This window comes from Electrophorus electricus, chromosome 16 (assembly GCF_013358815.1).
Source record: "Electrophorus electricus isolate fEleEle1 chromosome 16, fEleEle1.pri, whole genome shotgun sequence".
In the NCBI taxonomy this organism is placed as follows: Eukaryota; Metazoa; Chordata; class Actinopteri; order Gymnotiformes; family Gymnotidae; genus Electrophorus; species Electrophorus electricus.
Genome location: NC_049550.1, coordinates 13,595,899 through 13,617,840, shown reverse-complemented (window position 1 = coordinate 13,617,840; position 21,942 = coordinate 13,595,899). Strand labels below are relative to the sequence as shown.

Here is a 21,942-nt window from a genome sequence, read left to right as displayed (position 1 = left end):
AGGCCTACCAGTCGCGGCTCCGACACAATAACATGGATTAGTAGCAAGCTGCAGAGTTTGCACAATAAACGCCGTTGCATTTTAACTTTGCAGGCTAATTGTGAACTGTAATAAACAAATTAGAAAACCTCTAAACGCTCGCCCGCTTGCTTCAGCGAAAAGCCTCCTTTCACGACACCACCTGCACGTGAAATCACTTGGAATTGTAATTAGTGGAGTGGCCGCCTATCTGGCGCGAGCAAGCCAACGCGCGGTAATCGTTGGGCGAGCACACATGGCCGCTCGTGGCCAACGCATTACAAAATATACGACATTACTGGATTATTGTATCTTTGGTCTCTTACAAAAAACATTCCTGCTGTGATGTTCTGTGCAATATTGTGTAATTCCCTGCTAACTCTATAATGGCCAAGTGTAAAGAAATTATCATTACATCATTTCAAGAGTGTTAGGTTGATAACTGACCTACCTGCTTTATGACATTATACATTTATACATTAGTATACTATAGCTGAAAGGGGTGCTGTCTTATTTCATACACCATATAAAAGCGGAGGGTACATGGTTCTCCCTTTATGAAGGTTAAGGGTTAATATTTGACAGATTTATGTCACTGGGCAAGCAGAGATTATGAAGATACAACGGAGCATCACGTGGTATTAAGATGGCCGTTACAATACTTCATAAAAAAAAATTTAACAAATAAAATAATTAACACGTTTAATCTACAGCACGAGTTTATTCCTTTGGTGCGGAAACATGCAACATTCATATTACAAAACTGATAGAAAATAATAGAAGACTGACGAGCATGTGAGCACCTCTCATAAAGCACGTTCTATTGTGTTCGCGCGCAATATTGTGTCATTTCCCGCTAACTGTCTTGGCCAAGTGTAAAGAAATTATTATTACATCATAATGTGATTCCATGCGCGGCATGAAGGCACTTGTCTGTATTACAAGAGACGGTCAGACAAGACACATGTACTTGAACACTAAACTTCAGTCCTGCCCTATCTCGGTGTTGGTCCAGATTAAAGAACAAGCAAGTAAATAGATCTGCATTTTTATCTAAAAACGTGAAGTACATTATATATTATTTATTTATTTATTTATTTATTTATTTAAATTCAGTCCCCAAATATTGTCCCCAAATGTTCAAATCTTTTTTTAAAAGTAAGATTTTTGAGATTGGGTTTTAGCCTGTATGAAGTCACATTACATAATTTCCTGCCCCACCTAATATGTAAACAGACCAAGCCTAATGCTGAAGGCTACAAATGCTTATAAAACAGGGAATGAAATGTTCACAGTTTTTTTCTTTCTTTCTAGTGCACTTCATACTTTTATGGCTTTTGTACCCTATGAACTACACTTCATTTCAGCCATTTCAGACTGAGCCCAAAACTCAATCTTAATGTGTGTACTAGCATACCAGTGTTGCAGGACATTCCGGAATGCAGAAGCGTTAACTGTTGGATGACTGTCAAGTGCAGGATTGATAACCTTTTGTTTAGGGTTTTAAACATTGCACTTTTAATTAGTAATTAGAATGAATTAGATAAATTAAAATTAATCACCATGTATAATGGAATCCTGAGCATCCTGAGGTCTTAGCTGGGCCAACCAGACAGAGTATAACCCATATCATATTTCATAGACAAACCAATGTTTGATGCTATAACCTATGCCATTAAAGCTCTGATTAGTGGCATCAGACTACATATTACACATTACAGAAAGAAAGATCACAGGAAATACTATGGTCCTAATGTCAGATGCCACTATTAAGAGATACAATATCCTCATTTGTTAGACATGAGAAAGTAGATGTTATCCTAGCTGTGCTTAACACTCACAGGGTAATATGAAAAAATTATCCAGGTTTCTTTCACTGTGAAGCATACAACATTAATAAGGCTCAAGAAAAAAAAGGTTTGATTCACTTAAAGGCTCCTAATCTCCAAGACATCCCTTTGTGTTCTATACCACATGATTCTAGACCAGGTCTCTGACACTGACACACCTGAAATACAGTTTACATTAGCTCCAGTCCCACTTCCTGTGAACTGAAAGTGATCCTATGTCAGTCAACATCCTGAGAATTTGAACTAAATAAATATTTTTACAGTGTAAAATGGAGAATGGTGCTTCCTGATCAGAGGATTGATGCATCTAAGTACATCAACGACCAGCCAGGAAGAATTTCCTTTCACTTAAGTTCATTCAAGATCTTGGCTGCAAAATCAGACATTAGCGATCTAGAACTCTCCCACAAGATGACAATCCGAGGTTCTTGATTCAATGTCAAACATTACCTAACCTGCATCTCACTGGAAGCTCAACAGAAGATAATTAACAGAACATCAGATTTTGGTCCTCTAGCATAGTAGGTTCTGGATCTAGTCCTCAGGAACCATCAGCAAGTACACATATGTATTCTATATTTTAAGTGCTAGGTCCTCTTAATTAGCTGGTTCAAGAGTATGAGGAGCTGTAAAAGGAAACCCTGTTCCGGCTGGGGGAACCTTCGGGACTGGACTAAGAGCCTCTGGTCTAGAATAACCTCCAGTTTGCAGTTCAGTCTGTGGTCACTGATCTGAGATCAGATATTTGCCATCTGTTTTGATTGCTGATTAATATAAATCAGCATCAGCTGATCAAGTCTAGAACCATCAGTCCACACTAGCAGTTCAATTTTGGGTCATTGATCCAGCTCCAGATTTTTATCACATCCTGTGGATTCCTGGGGTGCACCAGCATCAAGCTTTGGTAGGCACATGCATTCTCTCTGTATTTCTCTTCGATGTCAAACGTCCTGAAACCTTTGTGCTTTTCCGGCACAAGGCCCAGTCTCTGCAGGCACATGCCTGTGTAGACGTCATCGATGGGGTACAGCAAAACATGGTGCGACATGTTCCTCAACCGAAGGCCCACATCGCCGGAGTAGAGATACCCTCCACCACCGGCATATGGCGGATATTGCCCCACAAAGACGCTCTCAGGAATGTAGTATTTAAGCTTTTTGTCTCTGTGTGGCCCGGCTTTGGTGATTACATCTCCGACGAAGAGGTCTCGCGCTTTAGTGCCCGACAAGCCGTCAAGGTATCGCAGGATGTGGTGGGTGTTCACGAAGACGTCGTCATCGCCCTTGAAGACGTAGCGGGCGGAGGGGCAGCGGTCACCCAGCCACTCCAGAAACAGCACCTCCTTCAGGGTGAGGTTGAAGAATGTGTCACGGTAGTCCCACTGGAGCAGGTCCCCATGCAGCATCGCCTCATGGTGGACCAGTGCAGATATGTTTGGGAAGTGGTCGATCGGTGCCGTGTTGCCGAGGAGGAAGACGGCAGCCACGCGGTGGTTGCCGAGGACGCCTGCGCGACCCCACGATTGTCGGATGGCCTGCCGCCGGTCGAAATGATGCGCCAGCGACTTCACTGCAAATAATAAGAAGGTCGGTTCTGAACACACACCGGGCGCGTCTGTTAACATCGGGTACGACCTACACCGCATGTAGAGCAGGAAGTCCTTGAAGCGCTGTGGCAGGGAATTGTAGTCTTTAATCTGTGTGGCCATTTCAAGGTCTGGCTCACAATGGCCTGCTGTCCCAGTTGAATTGTAGTTCCACTTGTGTGAGATCTGGGCAAGCTCAAGATGGGATGTGTTGCTGCTGTTGCTACTGTCGCTGTGGTAAAGCATTTGAGGGTTTTCGATCTGGTCGAGATGCTGCTGCTTCCGGTTCCAGAACGCCTCACTGAGTTTGGACTTCCTCCAAAAATGCTTGTGTGGAATGTTGGGATGGGCTGCATCCGACTTGCCCTGGCTGTAGCTCCGGGATATCTCCACGAGAAAGTAAATGAAGAAGTTGAGCATCATCATCAGTCCCAGGAACTTCATCTTCCTCCGGCTGGACTGCATCCTGAGGATACACTTGCCACCTACATATGTACACACACACACACACACACACACACACACACACACACACACACACACACAAAATGAATAAACAGCGATCAAAAGTTCACGAAACATAATTGGGTAGGAGTACACAGGCTCATCATGAGTGTGACTCCAGGATGCTGCATGCTCCTGTGTGGAGAAGCATTAGCAGGGATGTCCAAATGCAGCCTGACACCCACAGCACTGCAGAGTTTCCTCTAACACACCAGACTCAACTCATCAGCTAATCAGCAAGCCTCATATGAGTTCCAAGCCATATTAAAGCAGAAGAAACCCTAAATTGTAAAGTGCTTTGGACACTCCTGAGTTCACTGCATATATGTAACCTCTACATCTGAGAGCTTTCTCTGGTACATAATGCTGGATGGCCACAATGCCAACACTAATCCCATATCTACAGTCCAAGGACAGTGGAGGTAATAGAAGAATCTAGAATAATCAGTGCGCAAGGGTTTGCCATCAAAATGGGAATAAGCACAGAAACATAAAAGAAATAAACGAGAACATTTTTTCCAAATGTTAGTTTACAATGACATCCCTGAAATGGCAAAGAAACAAATATAAGCAAATAAACATGTGTTAGTAATTGTCAAAACGTGTGTCAAACAAGTACTGTGAAACCGACCACTCCAACAACCAGCGGGTTAGTCACAAACGCAGGCTTAAATGAAGCTGTTTTTCAGACCCCAGCTACCAGAGGCATACTCACAGCTGGGGCAGGAGCAGGGCACGTCAATGGTGAGCTCCATGAGAGAGCCGGAGGCTCGCCTGTTGGGTCCAGAGGGCCGGTACCTGTAGTTGGGTTCGGGCCAGAACCATGAGGGCATGACGGACTGCATATCAGCAAGCATTTGATTCCCAACCTCTCGCTCTCTGTCACACACACATACATTTATCCATTCATTTCCCTCACTGTTTCCCCCTTTCTCACTTGATCTTTACTGATCTCTGTTGTTGCCAAACACTGGTCTCTACAACTTCGTGCTGAGCTCTCTTCGCTGGTCTCTACAGCGTTGTGCTGAACGCTCCACTTCTTGTTTCTTATTGTCCGTACTGCTTTCTTCATGCTGGCTTTACATCCGCCTCTCACCCTTTACTTACCCCGCATGCACACACTGTCTCTTGCTCTCTTGCCCTCCCTCTTCCTCCCACCCCCACTCTTGGCAGATTTAAATCATGTGCCCCTGATTATGAACCCATGACAGTAATTACAGGTTCTCATCCCGGATACCAGACTCTCACAACAGCTGGAGAGACGTGCTATCTAAAGCATTTCAGTCTCCCACACCGTAACGTATGGCAACCCATCAGCCCTCTCGGAGAACAGGTCACGTCAACGCCTGTCACTGCTGAACTTTATTCCTTTATACAGACAAATTTCATTTCTTTATTATGAATTACATGAGCCACTGTCTTCTTTAAATCTTAACAGATGAAAATAATCCCGGTTTCTGATTTCTCACCTCTCACTGAACAACCCTGCTTATTTTCACTTGGATTACATTCGCAAAGCAATTCAAGGACCATTTCACCATTTTCAAACGTTTACCTGTATGACTGGTCAGGACCGCAGTCAGTGATAAGTGCTCACTCCATTCTTTCAACACATCTTACTTTCTTAATGGATGTAATGTTGGCCAGATTAGAACTTTGCTTTATCTATGACTGGAAATATTGTTAGAATAGAAATAGTAAATATTTATTGCTCAGTGTACAGAAGCTCCCTACGTACACATTACCAGACTTCTGGAATAAATTACATATACAAGATAGAATTATTTGAATGTTGCTAAACTCATGCAGTTTAGAGTCACATGTATAGTGTTGGATTAACACAGATTGCGTGACACAGGACAATTTTAGACCAGCTGCATAAGGAGTTATGACTTATAATGATACTGGTTATATATATTCTAGGTATACTTTCAATTTTTCACATAATAGTACTCACATTAATGTCTATCTGTGAAAAAGGAGACTGTGTCCAGTTACATTTCAGTCACTCACACTGATACTATTTTTTATTTTGTTTTCTTGTGTTCTGCTCTGCTGGTGACAACATCTGGACAACATCGCTGTGGAACTTGGGAATCATCGCTTGCTGGGACCTGAACCCATGACTTTGATGTTGCTAGCGCCTGCTCCTCCAGGTACAGGTCCATACTGCATTTAGGGTGTTTGATTTTTTACGGGTGATTTTTTACAAATCACTTCTTCTGATGATGCAAGCATTTTTTTTTCTTTTCAGCTCAGTGTTTCAGTGTCTGCTCATCCATACTTTTAGTGAGTTCAGATGTAATTCTTTCATCATTTTTAAACAAGATATCCAGGATTTGGAACTGGTACTTCTGAAATTACCATAGCAACAGGAAAGAGAAATGTCAGTTACAAACAGTTTGAACATTTTCTAAATTTTAAATGCACAGGACACCACACACTGTTTAAGGAGAACTTGTCTGATCTTGGAAAGTTCCTGCTACTTGTAAGCTCATGTGTACACACAGACAGACATCCCCTCCACCGTCCACTAACATCATACGTGGTACAACATATCGGCCACATCATGAACGCTCGTCTGTCCCAACCTTTCAGGTCCAGGAAAAGGCAGTGATGTGCCAGATCCACAGTACAAAGGCCATCAGCGCAGCAGTAAACACCCTTTCACATCACGGACAGATTAGCTCAGCACACCTCGTCTCAGAAAGCAGCCTCCTCCGCCGTTGACTGAGCTGTTTTTAGTGTGTTGAATGAGCTGTTTTTAGTGTGCGTTAGATTAACGCCCGGGCTAAACTCCTAACAGAAAGGTTACGTCTTCAGGAACACAGTTGGAAACATGCTGCTGTCCTAGCATGACCCAGGTGTAGTAGGTGGTGGTGTTTATGCCTGCAGGAGGCTCACGGTGGCTCAGAGTCGCTCTGGCATAGCTTTGAGATCCTACAGAGTCCCGCAGAGATTCAACAACGGGTCTTCTCTGCTCCCCTGCCCGAGGGACACGACAGGGCAGGGTTTGTTCCGACACACCTGACTCATTCATCACCTTATTATCTCCAGCACTGCTTGGGGAAACTAGGCATACACAATATGGAAAAAAGTTACGCATGTCTTCCAGTATAATGAAATAAGTAAACCATTAATCTAACATGGTTAAACTTTTATTATTTTAATTAGAACTATTTGGATCACTCGAATACACTGAATCATCAAAACATCCAACGGAACAAACCAGAAAGAAATTACGCAGGAAGGAACAGCAGCCAATAAAACAATAAAGGGTCTAATTTACAGTCTGTGCTGATAATAATAATGCAGTAATATAACGGTCAATATTGCAATAGTTATTAACAAAAATGTCCCGACTATGATCCCATCTGCTAAAGATCAGTGAGCCTCAGTCAACGTACAATCCAGGACTTGTGTCCTAGATTTACGGCCCTCTTCCTTTGTGATCCTCTCGCCTGACGATGAAACAGGACCAGATCCTGATGTCACTGTGGAAAAAATGGTGGGCGGGTGTGATGCAAAGGCTGTTCGTGCACCTTGGAAGACTGGCGGCACTAACCTGTGCGGTGCAGGGCGAGCTTTCGTGTAACACAAAGTCTTAACATTGCTGCCAGGTTTGCAGACAGGCAAAGATGAGAATAAAAAGATGAGAGTTCCCAGAGGGTTCCCGGAGGGTTTCCGCAGTGTTCCCGGAGGGTTTCCAGAGTGTTCCCTCAAAATCAACAGCTACTGCCAGCAGCACAGAGACTCACAACAGGGAATGAAGTGTGTGAATGGGGAAGACAGAAAACAGCGCTTCAGACAGGACACCACAAAGTGACAGAACAAAAAATATGCAGTTCATGAACCGCAACTAAACACACACACACACACACACACACACACACACACACACACACACACACACACATTCACAAACCAGAGCATCGCACATCAAGGTAGAAAATGCAGCAGAAATAGAAACCAAATTAACGGGTCCAGATTTTATACAAGAGTTGCCAAGAGAGTTCACAAAGAGAGAAGAACAACAGGAAACACTTACACTCTTCATTCAGTACTGGGAAAAGAAAAACAGATGTGAGTGGGCAGGGCCCGAGGTCAGTAACCCAGAGAAACCCGTGCTGACAGATCCAGAGCCTTAGGTCAGTAACCCAGAGAAACCAGCGCTGACTGTTGTTATTAAAGCAAATGACAGCCTTCTGATGTGCCAGGAGCTCTGGTTAGGGCAGCGTAGTTCAGTCCAGTCCATGCGGATCTTATGCCAGACCAGATGTTTGTTCTGTTTTCAGTGCATAATGCACAAGAATCAGGTAATTATAAGGGAGCAGAGCTCTGTGTTACCTGGGTAATGCATGTTGGTACTTGCAGAAGTCAAAATCCAGATGTGGCTGGTATTGAGGACTGGATTGAGCACCTTTAGGGCAGGCTGGGGGCTTTCACATGAAGTACCGTACAGGCTGTATCTCCACAGTTATAGAAATACCGTACAGGTTGTATCTCCACAGTTACAGAAATACCGCACAGGCTGTATCTCCAGTTATAGAAATATCGTACAGGTTGTATCTCCAGTTATAGAAATACCACACAGGCTGTATCTCCACAGTTATAGAAATACAGTAAAGGCTGTATGAAAGCCTTTTATCAATTATATTACATCTCCAGTCTGAAGCAATCTTTATGACATATGTGTGTGCATAGTCCAAGTCCAAGATATGCCTGGTAAAGGTTAATTTAGGGACATGTAAGAATGTCTTTACACTGTTTACAACTGCTCAAAGTATCCAAAGTGGATGGTTTTTTTCAATGATCCGTGACAGAAGCTAGGTGCACCTGAGTCAGTTTGTAACGTGACGATAGGGCTGACATATGCTGGCGCGAAAGAGGGTAAGTAGCAGTCAGGTAGCAGGATAACGACACCACATAGGAGCTTTTAAATGCATACTGGACTTCTGCGTTTAAATATACCAACAAGGACACGCACGCACTCATGAGAACCTCTGGACAGACGTGAGTGTCCTTTCACTGCGTAAGATCCGCAATAGTTGACGTGGTAACCGTTATGGGCGCGTTTTTGCTGCGACGCACGCATGCATTTTGAAAACTCGTGGTCGTGGCCAGTCCAAAACACCTGACTGGAGCTGTCTAATATTTCAGTTCACGGAAATTAGACTGACTTCTCAAGGAGAGACACCAAAGCAGAACATGATACCACAGGCTACGCAATAGCAAACTTACATTTCTGTGCGCTCGCATGCCAACAAGGGCACTCTCTCAAAAACTCCTAAAATATTAAAGCAATTAAGGCGTGTGTTTGCATACTCAAGCTGTGAATGATGATATCATCTGACAACGGAGACCGTTACGTAGCCTATTCATCTAGAAAAAAACGACCAAATTCTTTGTGGTTCAGTAAATGTTTCCTTGTGGTAACAACTCGTCGCAACATTTCCTTAATTAGATCTTTCCCTCTATACCTCATCGAGGTCGGGTGTCTATATCCTTCTATTACAACATACAAAAAAATAAATAAATAAAAGATAAAAGTCTCCCCGCTGACGCGCGCAGCCCCGCCCGTTATCTGCTGCTCTATTGTCTGTATTGAGGAGCGCCATCCAGCTCGCTCATAGGCGCGGACGGCACAATTACCTCTGCGAAACGTTTCGAGGATTCACATGACTTTGAACTACTTTGCAACTGTAGCTACGGCCAACGATCGCGGCTGTTTAAACTTTCCTATACGAGCCGTCCCTCTTAACTACGCCTATATTTTATTTTCCACGGGCTTGAACTTCTATGAACTGCGCGTAGACGCTGACGCGTCATTTATTATGAGGCTAACATAGGAAGAGGGGCAAACGATGTGGGGCACTTGAAATAACAAACCAAAAGAATTATTTAATTTGCCATTTGTAATGCAGTCAACCCATAATCCAGTACAAACCGTTAAAAACAAAACAAAAAGAACTAGTCCTACCCAATAATACGAAGCAGTAAAACTCATATGTCAAATGCACTATTGCACTGTTCACTATTTTTTTTGCGTGAATTTATGTACTTATTACCATTTCTCTCTCTCTCTCTCTCTCTCTCTCTCTCTCTCTCTCACACACACACACACACACACACACACACACACTCACACACACACACACACTCACACACACACACACACACAGCTCAATCCAATAGACTCTAAGGATGTACACAAATTAAAATGAACTCACAAATAATGTGGGACCCTACAGCCTATCTGGAATAAGGAAATATGCCTCTAGCTGTGGATGGCATGACATAAAAGTACTGTTATAGTAAGAATTCTTGTGTGGGGTGTTTTTTTCATTGTTATAAAAACACCAAAAAATACAGTAAATATGATTCTATGAAACAACTAAACACCATAACAGAGTTTTTTAATTCATTTATTTTTGCTTAAATGTATATTTCTGATGGATTGCGAATTTTACAAACACTCCAGGGGTTTGTATTTTGAACCACATCTGTATGAACAGAATGTTTCTTAGAATTCGAAAGGTATGTCGTAAAAGTATTTAAAAATGTGTTAATTAAAATGTGTTAAACATTTTTGCACGATTAGTTTCAGCATAATATTAACGAGCCTCGATTTTATAAATATATTTAGTTGCAAGTGCAAGAGAGTATATGTACAGACTGTGGTGAAATTTGGGTATATAAACTTACATGTCTGAATTCCTAAAAAGAGAACATGCATAAACCTCGTCAATCTGACCATTGTTTCAGATGACCAGAGTCAGAGCAGATAGGCAGAATAAATTAGACGTCCTGTCAATTAAGATATAAAGACTGAAAACATTGACTTCGCTCTCCTGTGACAATATACTGTTTTAAAAGAAGAAGTTAAAAAGCCCATTAACACTAGATGCTTACACACGCAGCTACTTTGTACATAATTCAGAAAACCTATGATTTACAATAGATTAAAGTCCTGCCCTGAAACCTTACAAAGAAAAAAGTGCCTACCGCCGTTGGCAAATCAGGCCGACTCAGACTGCACTAGTTTTAGCTGTAGCTCTTACCTTATTGTGGGTATCGGGCTCTTCAGACAGATCTCCTTAAAGCCGCAACATTCTTCCGGTAAACATTTTCGTTAGAACAAAACGAAGACACCAATTAAAAACACAGTGGCGCCTCCCGGTCTAAGTACAGGTGACATTAAAGCCCCGCCAAGCCCCCGTAGCCTGCGGGATGTGCTGGAGCTGACCGCCGCGGCTTCACTTACCACGTTCTGCAACCGTATCGGCAGCGCGAGCTTCAAACTTCACACGTTCACGCGACCGCCCATTTTTGAGGGCGTGCATGTTCCGGGATGGGCCGTGTTACTCAATCTTATAAATTCATATCAGTTGCGACAGCATAACAGTGGGACGCTTCGGCTTTGGCAAACTGAACCCCAGACGTTGTAATGTGGTAACTAAATTTCCTCCTTTGTGTCATTTGGTTATAAACCATGTCGTCTCTGGTTCAGAACTTTTGGGACTCGCTCTAAAGATTTCATGGGTGGTTGAAGGGTGACCGCGTAAAGGTGAGAGACCGATAAACAAACAAAAAAAAAGGTTCTTAGGATAAAGTCAGTACTCAAAGTCTGACCAGGGGCAAACTACTGTTAAATAGGACTCGGTCATTTGTTTTCCACGTATTTGTGGTCTGCAAGAAACGTATTTATTATCAGAAACAACGAAACCGTTTAGAAAAATGTATGCAGCACAGTGTTATACCGATGTTTAGGACTTTCACATGTGCACGCAAGTTTTCCCCTGCCATATTTTACTGAATATATACGGCAGGAAGAGAAGGCGTGCACACTTGCCTGAGCGTTAGGAAGCAACAGATAAACCGCATTTCCACGTGCATACGCACGCGTACTGGCAGAAAAAAAGGCCGGCCATAGGAAGGGCATTGTCACAGGGCATCTTCTGATTCTTGAGCTATACACAAAAGACACAATTGCACTGGTGCATTATTAATAGCCATCGACTGCTCCATGGTGCTGTAGCTAAGAGTCCTGCCTTTCCGATAGGCACTTAGCCTGGAGCCATATCTAGAAACGCCTCCTGCTACGGGAGCGCTGTTTCTGGGTCAGCGAAGTGGTCAGTCTCACAATGCTGAAAACCATAATGGAAAAGGTCCAAACCGATCTGAGATCAACCGTTTCGAACTGCTGTGAGAAACTGCGGGGCTGTGTAAGGCGAAGCTGGACATGCCCGGCGTCTCGTGGTGAACTCCGGCCGTGCTTCCTGAAAATTTGCGCGTTGAGTTTGAATAATCTTTACATTGCTTTCGGGTGAGGGCATAGCAGCCACCGCGACAGTGCAATGCACTCTGTGTGTGTGTGTGTGTGTATGTGTATAAAACGCACCTAAGAGAGAGAGAGGAACATTGTTTCAGACACAGGTCCTTCATCAGTTGTGCAAGCAAAATTAGTAGTAGGAGACAGTTTATATATGAAAAAGTAGATGTTTAAATGTAGATGAGTTCTTTTTCTTTGAGTTTCCAAATTTAATTTCTATCACAGCAACTGGTGATGCAACAGTCATTTATATATATATATATATATATATATATATATATATATATATATATATATATATATAAAATGACACACACACAATACGGTAGCCAACTCCTAATATCCAGAAGTAACAAAGTGCAGTAATTAGGGTGTTAGCGAGTCAGAATGTTCTTACACACACACACACACACACACACACTAGCTGTGGTGTACTAGGCTGTCAATGTGTTTTTGAATGTCTTCCAGCTTCTTCAGCACTTGATTAACCCTCAGCTCATCGAATTCCAAGCACACACACTGTGTGTGTGTATGTGTATAAAACACACCTAAGAGAGAGAGAGGAACATTGTTTCAGACACAGGTCCTTCATCAGTTGTGCAAGCAAAATTAGTAGTAGGAGACATTTTATATATGAAAAAGTAGATGTTTAAATGTAGATGAGTTCTTTTTCTTTGAGTTTCCAAATGTAATTTCTATCACAGCAACTGGTGATGCAACAGTCATTAATATATATATATAGAGAGAGAGACACACACACACACAATACGGTAGCCAACTCCTGCAGTTATACATACACACACACAATACGGTAGCCAACTCCTGCAGTTATACATACACACACACACACACACACACATATATATATATATATATACAGTATAAACTTTAATTTCTAGTTCATTAGCATTACACATTTTGTTATAGGAATGAACAAGAAACCAAATAAACATATCATAAATAAAAAACAACGTTCCCAATCTATCCCACATATAATATACTCCATGTTTTACTGTGAACATACAGTGAAGATGCAGGAATCCATGTGCACTCATCTCCTCCCTGCCCAAGAGTGTGTTCATGGATCTCACACCACTAGGACAGGATGTTTGTGTGTGTGTAAGATCTGATTTCTTTCAAAGCATCTCAGGTAGCAAAGCCAACAGGCAGGTGTGATAAACATCCATTAAACATTTAACATGACAGGGGCGTTCTGTTTTCTTTGTAGCTCTTCTCAGAAGTAACAGCTGCCTGGCTGATACCAGTAAATGGTAATGAATCAGTATGTACAGACACATGGGACAGTACAGTGCAGAAACCATCTCCCAATCTTGTTCTGTCTGAAACCACCACCCTGAATTGATTTATCAGGTCCATCATGAGGGAAGTGCAAGTTGCAGAGCAGACAAGCTCAGCTGAATGTTGGTCGCTGTGGTTCAGACCTGACCGTGCCGAGTGCCGTGGTGCAGACCTGACCGTGCTGAGTGCTGATTGCCGTGGTGCAGACCTGACCGTGCTGAGTGCTGATTGCCGTGGTGCAGACCTGACCGTGCCGAGTGCCGTGGTGCAGACCTGACCGTGCTGAGTGCTGATTGCCGTGGTGCAGACCTGACCGTGCTGATTGCCGTGGTGCAGACCTGACCGTGCCGAGTGCCGTGGTGCAGACCTGACCGTGCTGAGTGCTGATTGCCGTGGTGCAGACCTGACCGTGCTGATTGCCGTGGTGCAGACCTGACCGTGCCGAGTGCCGTGGTGCAGACCTGACCGTGCTGAGTGCTGATTGCCGTGGTGCAGACCTGACCGTGCTGAGTGCTGATTGCCGTGGTGCAGACCTGACCGTGCCGAGTCCCGTGGTGCAGACCTGACCGTGCTGAGTGCTGATTGCCGTGGTTCAGACCTGACCGTGCTGAGTGCTGATTGCCGTGGTGCAGATTTGATCGTGCTGAGTGTTGGTCACTGTAGTGCAGACCTGACCGTGCTGAGTGCTGATTGCAAGGTCAACAGAGGACTTCAATGCAATACAACAGCAGCACTTGTTCAAGTTAGGGAGCAGGCTGTCTCCATCACTTTGTACATTGATGACAGTAAAATAATAATGAAAAGATGTAAATATATAAGTGATAAAAAACCATTTTGTTTGGAAATAAAGTAAATAAATGTGACCTCTGATACCTCAACAACACACCTGACAACGTATATATTTAAGCATCAGTAGAAAATGCCGTTGTGTTGCTCTCAAAAAAAGATTTTTTAAAATAGTAATAAAAATCATTAAAAAAAGACAATCTACTTTTTCCAACCTCTGGAATATGACGGGAAGTTGGCAATAAAATCCGGGCCGCAGTGGTAAAACAGAGATGGTGTTCATTGATGCTGACTGTGTATCAGAGACACACGGCTGCTCACTGGGGTATTGTTTGAATTGCTTTGGATTGTGTGTGATCATGTCATCATGAGTAACTGACAAACTCAGGCTGTATGACAGTTGGTAACAATCTTGAACAACCGGTATGTGATTCTTTAGCTAAGGTCACCCCAAATGTTAAATACAATAATTAATTAACTGGAAAAACACTAATGAACACAGCAGCAGGTAGGAAAAATGAGTTTTTATTTTGATGGTTAGATTTCAAGAAAAAAAAAATGTTCACAAACATTCTTTTGTGGCCAAAATCACTTTGGCACTTAATGACAATATAATATCCAGAAATAACAAAGTGCAGTAATTAGGGTGTTAGCGAGTCAATGTTCTTACACACACACACACACACACACACACACACACACACACACACACACTAGCTGTGGTGTACTAGGCTGTCAATGTGTTTTTGAATGTCTTCCAGCTTCTTCAGCACTTGATTAACCCTCAGCTCATCGAATTCCAAGGACACAAACTCAGAGTCCTGCCAAAGAGAGAAAGGAAAACATTAATTTAAACGAGAAACATTTTAAATGGACACCCGCAGAAAAAAAACATATCACCATAACGCTGAACGACCCCCTCCACGTTCTGAAAACAAAGGGCACTCCTACAGGGTTCTGACCACTGGAGAGAGGAGTCAGATCACCTGTTTGTTCAAGAACGCTGACCTCCTGGTGAGGGTGAAAAATATTTGCCAAGAGATGAAAAAAGAGGAACTAGTCTGCAGCCCTCATCATCCTGAAGCAGAAGGGGAAGTCCGTCCTGAACACTTCCAACACACCCTGCCGCTAGCGTTCACTAGTACTCGTGCATAACGAGCTCCTCTTTGTGTTGGTTTGTTGTGGCCCAGAGCAGGACAGTGTGTTTAAAATGTCACACCAGAACAGTCTGATTAAGAGCCTTTCAGGAATCACAACACAAAGCCTGAAGCGAAAAGAGAGAGGAAAAAAAAAAACAAAACCACGAGAAGCGTAATGATATCTGAATGATTTATTAGCATGGGAAATTCGCAGCTGTGAGATTTATGGCTGAACTTCTCCATGACTGTGTTTTTGTGAAGTGAGGGGGTGAGATGGTGCTCTGGCAAAATTGTACCTGGTATAGTCATGCCAATAAAACTACCTTGAATTAAACTGAATAGAGAGAGAGCAAGCGGCATAGCTGCTGAATTAGAGACGCACGTTCACACATGCATATGCACAGCCCCCCCCCCCCAAATTCTGACTGATAAGTGAATGCACATGGAGGCATGGACACGCACGCACAAATTCATGAAGGTGCCCTGATACTTTTCATTTATGTTTACTGATACAATACTGCATATGGAACTGCTCATCAAGTGGGGACTCCAGAGACAGAACAATCAGCACAGAGATCCTGTGCTGGGGGTGGGCAAAAAGAAAGACAAAACAGAGACAAAAACAGACAGACATAAATATAGCAGGGTCTGTGACCAGGTTAATGTTTGGAAAGTGTAAAAAAAAAAATTAATTAAATAAATAAATAAATAAATAAATAAATAAATAAATAAATAAAGACGCGTCAATTCCAATACAACAAAATACATGCCAGCGAACAACCAGTGTATTATATTGTGCCAATTAAGAAGCGACGCGCCATACTGGAGGAGCAGGTCACTGTCTGTGATTACAGCAACGTTCGGCTTCAAACAGGTAGTGCAGGTCCTTCCCCCCGACATCTACCCTACAGGCATTCACAGAGGCACATGGCACTTATAGCATACCTACACCTCTCTGCGGCCCGGCCTGTGTGCGTGAACAGGCCAGGGAGTGCACAGGGCACAAGGGCACTTAACCTCGCACAGCAGAGGGGCGCAGGGCGCGGCCGCGTCTCGTCCCGATGGATAACTCCGCCGTCATCGAAATCCCACATTTCTACTGCAACGAGCAAAGGGGAGACTGCCGAGAGGAAGGCATTCGTCTCGATTTGATGGACGCTAATCTGGCTAATGCGCTCATGTTTCCTGTTATCCCGGCCGCGCAGGAGTCTGCCTCGAGCGGGGGCGCGGGGCCGCCGCGTCATCCCAACACCGCGAAGCAAGGTATCGCGCGCAGGACGCACTTCGGCCCCAGGCTGCAGGCGCGGGCTCGAGAGTCACGCACGACCGCGTGGGCGGTCGGTGTTACACTGCTCGACCCATCCGAAAACACGCCACAGTGCTCGTCATTCTTCAGATGCACCTTAAAATACCGCCGGAAGACGCCATTACAAGCCCTAATACGGTCACATCCCAAACGATGAGCATACGGGGTTGTGTTTTATGAGCTTTACAGACACCTTCGTAAGAAATAACCACACCCTCGCCGAGGGCATTCGCTCTGGGTTATGACTGAGACTAGCGTGCTTGCTGCTGCCAACATGACGCTACACAAACTAAAAGACAAGTCTAGGCTAGACCAGCTCCCTTACACAACATAGTCAACAGCGCATACACACCTAGCTGAGCCACTCAGAATTAACCTTCATTAGCAGGACGCCACAAAGCAAAGTACTAAAGTGTCATCTGGCTATAAGGCGCGCCAATTTAACCAGCTGGCATTAAAGAAAGAAGAAAAAAACAAAACAGAAAATTGTCTTCTGATGAAAGGCTCCCCAGCCTTGGAATTTAACATTAAATACTGTTTTGAAAAATAAATATACTGGGTTGTCCCCCACAGCAGAAGTCAGTATTTTTAAAATATCTTGCTGCATTTTCTATGGAAAGTAGACAGGTCTCTGTGCACGTCAGCTTCACAAATGAGCTCAGAATCTCATCACAGCAGAGGTGATCATGGGGTCAAGCAGAAACAGTAAACACTGATATGTATATATCAATTTGCTTTATTAACAATATCTGACCCCAATAAAATGCCAACACCAATTACCTTACAAGTCATGAGAATATAACTGGTTCCACTAGCCCTTTTCCCCCGTTAGCCTGGTTAGCATTTGTGGCTCACAAATTCCTTCAACACTTCTTAGATTTCTACCCGGTGACTACAACACGCACAGCTCAACTGCCACTGAAGACCTGAGGTTATTGTCAGGGCAGTGTGGTCAGATACTGAGGCGTGCGCGCGCGCACACACACACACACACACACACACACACACACCAGATGACAATGCCAAAGGAAATCCAATAAGCTCCCAGCCTTGGCTTGGCAATTTAGTTATGTGAGCTCCTACAGCAGCGGCAGTCCCACGAAGAGTAGCCCTGAACCACCAAGCACAGCGGTCCAGCGAAGGGGCCGCCATGACACGCCAAGAGGGTTGTCATGCTTACAGCCCCAGGGTCTGCCGGATCAGTGGGCTGGGTTCTAGAACAGGTGTGCAGGCTACATTTACAGCATTTAGCAGACGCTCTTGTGCAGAACAATATTGCTTTGTTGTCTCCAAGGCAGTAATCCTTACACTAGTACATTAGGCTGGAGTCTAAACAACTGGAGCCCTCTCAGTCAGAGAACACACACACACACACACACACACACACACACACACACACGAGCTTTTTGCTTTCCCATAAATACAGGCAGAGGTAACAATGAGAAAGTGAGAGAAGACACTACGCTTATATGTGTATATCGAGCCTCTGCATTCAACACTATGGTGTGTGTGTGTGTGTGTGTGTGTGTGTGTGTGTGTGTGTGAGAGAGATGGAGGAAGTGCTGCGTACAAAAGTTCCTTGCAGTTTATCCATGACTGTTGTTGGTTTATTAGGCTTCTAGTATAATGGACTGCGGGCAGTGTCCGCACCCCTCATGTGTTGGCACAGGCAGTGAGATGATGTCCAGAAGTGTGGAAGGTGGAGGAGTGCGTTTCCATTCACCACTGACTAGAACAATATCAGCACCTGCAGCAGAGCAAGATTTCTGAACAACTGAAAAAATGTACATCATGCTCACACAGGTAGAAACTTTAAAGGTTTACTTGACCAGATGCGGCTGCTGCAGATAGGTACAACTCGCAGATCTGCACCATCAGATAGAGGACAGAAGGCCCTGGAGTTTCTGAAGCACTTACATCACCAAAGACAAATGGATGTATAAGTGGTTAATTAAAATGAGAAAAGTGGCTCGAATGGACTTCCTGCATTGCTAAGTTGCCCCCTGTCTTCTTTGACCCCCCCCCCCTTCCGTTTAATCCGACTTGAGTCTCGGCTTCGCTGGCACAGTGCTGTACAGGGTCCAGGTCAACTGAAATTGCACTCCTGCTTATGAGTTGCAAATCACTCCTGCACAAACAGTGGCAGATGCTTTGTTGAGAAACTCCATCCCGAAGGAGAGCCACTTGTCCTCTTCTGCTTGTTCAAGCTGCCATTTGAGAGTGGCCAGAAGAGGCAGACAATGCTGTCTGGAGGACTGAATCAAAGGTGAGCGACTTAGAAGGCTCACGAACCACATTCCCGTGATCAAGCATCAGACGCGAGAAACGCAAACACATATTCATTAAACTGAGCCTTCAGATTAGCACCCAGCACCCATTGCCACGTTCTGGTGTGCTTTCAAGGACACACTGCCTCAACTATAGAGACCCCACACACAATTCAATTTAGGCTTGAATTATAAGGTATTCATAGTTGGCTGATGAGCTCAAGCAGGTGCGCCAAATACCAGATCTGCAGTGAAACGCACACTTGACGCTGTAGACATGCGTCCTGTTCGTCAAGTAGGAGCACAGACCTCAGATTAGCATTCATAGTTCTGAGAAGGCAGACTCCCGGTGTGGGCATGTTTGGTTTTACATGCACCATCACCGCCTTCATGCTGCCTCTTCATCGCTCTCTCTCGCCCCGAGAAGAATTTCACACTTTTACACAGATGCTCATCTATCTCCTCATTTAAACGTTTAAAAAAGGTGAACATAAGAGAATCTGCAAAACCGACCTCCGATGTTCTTAGGTCAACATTTGCTATTCCAGTCCTCAGGTGATCCAGTCGTTTGTTTTCAATCCCAACTCCCAGTAAAATGTCAAAATTCATTGGGCCTCATTCACCAAAACCATTCAACAGTTTTTTTACATTTGTTTTTCACTGCCATAAGAAAAAGTCTATGGAAGATGTGACCAGGATACTGTTTGAATCTTAGTTCTTATGATGATGAATTCCATCATCCTTGTACACTGAAAGCGCATGGCAGCTGTTCCTAAACACCCCACCAATCCCATACAGGGCTGAGTGCACACACAAATCTATGGAGGCCTGCTTCTGCCCTTTTATGTTTGCTTATTTGTAACTTTATTCCTTGGAATTCCAACTTTATTTCTCACAGTTGGCCAGGGAATAAAACACTGGTGAACGTCAGAATCTTTGTGAAAAACGAAGAAGAAAAAAAAAAGTGGGTTTTAAGAAGAAATTCTTACGAGTGGTGGGTGTATGAGGCTGTTCTTCAGCATGCTGGAATCTGGGAGAGCGCGACCCAAAGACAGGCCACGCCGGTCACAAACCTCACCTGCCCATTTCGTCCCAGCTCCAGCTCCACCAGGGCCACAGGGGTGCTGGACGTCTGCCCCCTGCTGGACGCTGTCTGTACATCCACCCTCCAGTTGAGGGCGCGGAGGCCTGGCTCCCAGCGGCTCTGCGTCTGCAGGCTGTCCCGCACCCGGGCGCGGTGTGCCTTCCAGAAACGGGCCAGAGCAGCCGCCTGTTCCGTGCTCACACCCCCGTGTTTGCGCGTCTGAGCCGTGAGGAATGCTTCCAGCTGTGTTTGGTCCATGTCTGCGCTAGCCATCGACTGGTAGGGAAGGCCAAGCCAAATGAACCAAAAATGAGCAAGTGAGAAACACATCCGGATGACGCTGTAATGGGTAATAACAATATTTTAAAAATTCTCAAGACACAACTTGAACTCAAATCTAAACACTCCTGAACCACGTAAGAATGCTGAATAATTGATATAGGTGTACTGAGCACTGGTTGGGGCTGAAATGTGGTCCGTCAGGTGAGAGTTGAGAAACTCCGAAATAAGTAACAGGTCTGGCAACAGGGTCGAACAAAAATGCTGCCATCTGGCTGCCGAAGTCCGACACGGGAAAAGATAACCGTTTTTTAAATTAAATAACTATGTAGTTAGACGCGTTGTGGATGTTAAGCACTGAGTGTATGAGTCGTTTCTAACATTGGCCCATCGTCTAGACCATCCTTGTTGGACCGGGCTGCGAAATAATCCTGTAACGTTGCAGATAACGAGCACAGTGTGGCTATCTGGCCATCTTACTGGAAAACTAAAGCGCTTTCGGTGTTTTAAAAGCGACACCCTGGCCAAGCACAAAAAGCAAGCCGAGCATCTTTAAAACGCCGCGTTGGAAACCTCCATCAGAGGACGTTTAAAGAAAGCGCATGAATGTTCTGGGCCCGCTCGCAAACGGTTTATTAGCATTACAAAACTGCAGTTCAGGATGGATTACGTCCAAACTGGGAAGACGATAAATAAATGAAGCTCCAAATCTCGTCTGCAGCACGGACGGTCTCCGATGCTGGACCAACCTCCCAGCTGGCTAACGTAGCTTAGCCTGTTTATTTACACACACACTAGCTTTACCTTTAAAAGGCCTCTCATTTTTTCGTGCAACGCGTGGAATTCCTCTTGCGACGCATCAGGGTAAATTTCGCTTTTCAGCAGCTCTTCTGAGATTTCTGACTTGCCGTAGTAAACCTTCTGCGCTATCCCGTTCAGTAAAGCGCTCAACGCTTTCAGGTCGTCCGCGTCCGACATAGTGGGTGCTGACGCGCAAATCACGTGACACCGGCGAGCCTCAGTGCAGACACACGTGATTTCATTAAACGCTCAACAAACGTTTACTTGTGGCTTGTTAGTTAGTTTGTTTTTTATTGTTATGTCAGATTACAGGACGCTGGCAAACCCACTGGTAACTTAAGCCGAACGTGATCCATTAACTCACTGAAAGATGAGTGTAGAGAGCGAAATGTGCCATGCGAGGGAACTGTGTGAAGGTTACACCAGGATCGCAACTCTTTCTGAAATATCAGTTTTCCGTACGTGTAAGCACACTCCTTTCGGTGTATGAGGGAGAAAGTGAAAAACGTATTCAGTACCTTCTAATTAAATGACCCCCGCCATAGACTGCACAGGCTATGACCGTTAAATTAAACCGTTTACTCTTATTTGTATTTCTGTATAAACTACGGAACTATTTGTGTAATCTAACAGTGTTATCAGCTGAACATGTTCTCAGATGTTCGTAGGTGTCAGTTACTAAGTGATAGCAT

At 44.2% G+C, this 21,942-nt stretch overlaps 2 protein-coding genes across 8 annotated transcripts; both read right to left on the bottom strand.

Moving 5' to 3' along the window:
- Nucleotides 1-739: 739 nt before the first annotated feature.
- Nucleotides 740-11,277, bottom strand: b3gnt2a (UDP-GlcNAc:betaGal beta-1,3-N-acetylglucosaminyltransferase 2a). 7 transcript variants are annotated; one of them, XM_027013760.2, is made up of 4 exons: nucleotides 11,222-11,277; nucleotides 11,019-11,070; nucleotides 4,673-7,451; nucleotides 740-3,938 (listed from the first exon to the last, which is right to left on the bottom strand). In XM_027013760.2, the coding sequence occupies exons 3-4, from the start codon at nucleotides 4,812-4,814 to the stop codon at nucleotides 2,686-2,688; spliced, it is 1,395 nt and encodes a 464-aa protein (XP_026869561.2). In that variant the 5' UTR covers nucleotides 4,815-7,451; nucleotides 11,019-11,070; nucleotides 11,222-11,277; the 3' UTR covers nucleotides 740-2,685. The 7 variants fall into 7 exon arrangements, with proteins under 7 accessions (XP_026869561.2, XP_026869565.2, XP_026869560.2 ...); XM_027013764.2 differs by having other exon boundaries at nucleotides 4,673-4,836; nucleotides 11,222-11,271; XM_027013759.2 differs by lacking the exon at nucleotides 11,222-11,277 and having other exon boundaries at nucleotides 4,673-5,628; nucleotides 5,915-7,451; nucleotides 11,019-11,209.
- A 3,606-nt stretch (nucleotides 11,278-14,883) lies between these two features.
- On the bottom strand, nucleotides 14,884-21,435 carry commd1 (copper metabolism (Murr1) domain containing 1). The gene is made up of 3 exons (XM_027013754.2): nucleotides 21,254-21,435; nucleotides 20,165-20,446; nucleotides 14,884-15,195 (listed from the first exon to the last, which is right to left on the bottom strand). The coding sequence occupies exons 1-3, from the start codon at nucleotides 21,425-21,427 to the stop codon at nucleotides 15,088-15,090; spliced, it is 564 nt and encodes a 187-aa protein (XP_026869555.2). The 5' UTR covers nucleotides 21,428-21,435; the 3' UTR covers nucleotides 14,884-15,087.
- Nucleotides 21,436-21,942: the final 507 nt, after the last annotated feature.

Bases quoted from the DNA above. Each gene is read 5' to 3' on its own strand.
- commd1 (XM_027013754.2), bottom strand. From the start codon at position 21,427: ATGTCGGACGCGGACGACCTGAAAGCGTTGAGCGCTTTACTGAACGGG. The intron at 20,447-21,253 runs GTAAAGCTAGTG...CTTCCCTACCAG, and splicing joins AAATGAGAGGCCTTTTAAAG to TCGATGGCTAGCGCAGACAT. The intron at 15,196-20,164 runs GTGAGGTTTGTG...TCTCTTTGGCAG, and splicing joins AGCTGGGACGAAATGGGCAG to GACTCTGAGTTTGTGTCCTT.
- b3gnt2a (XM_027013760.2), bottom strand. From the start codon at position 4,814: ATGCTTGCTGATATGCAGTCCGTCATGCCCTCATGGTTCTGGCCCGAA. The intron at 3,939-4,672 runs GTGAGTATGCCT...GTACATATGTAG, and splicing joins GCCCTGCTCCTGCCCCAGCT to GTGGCAAGTGTATCCTCAGG.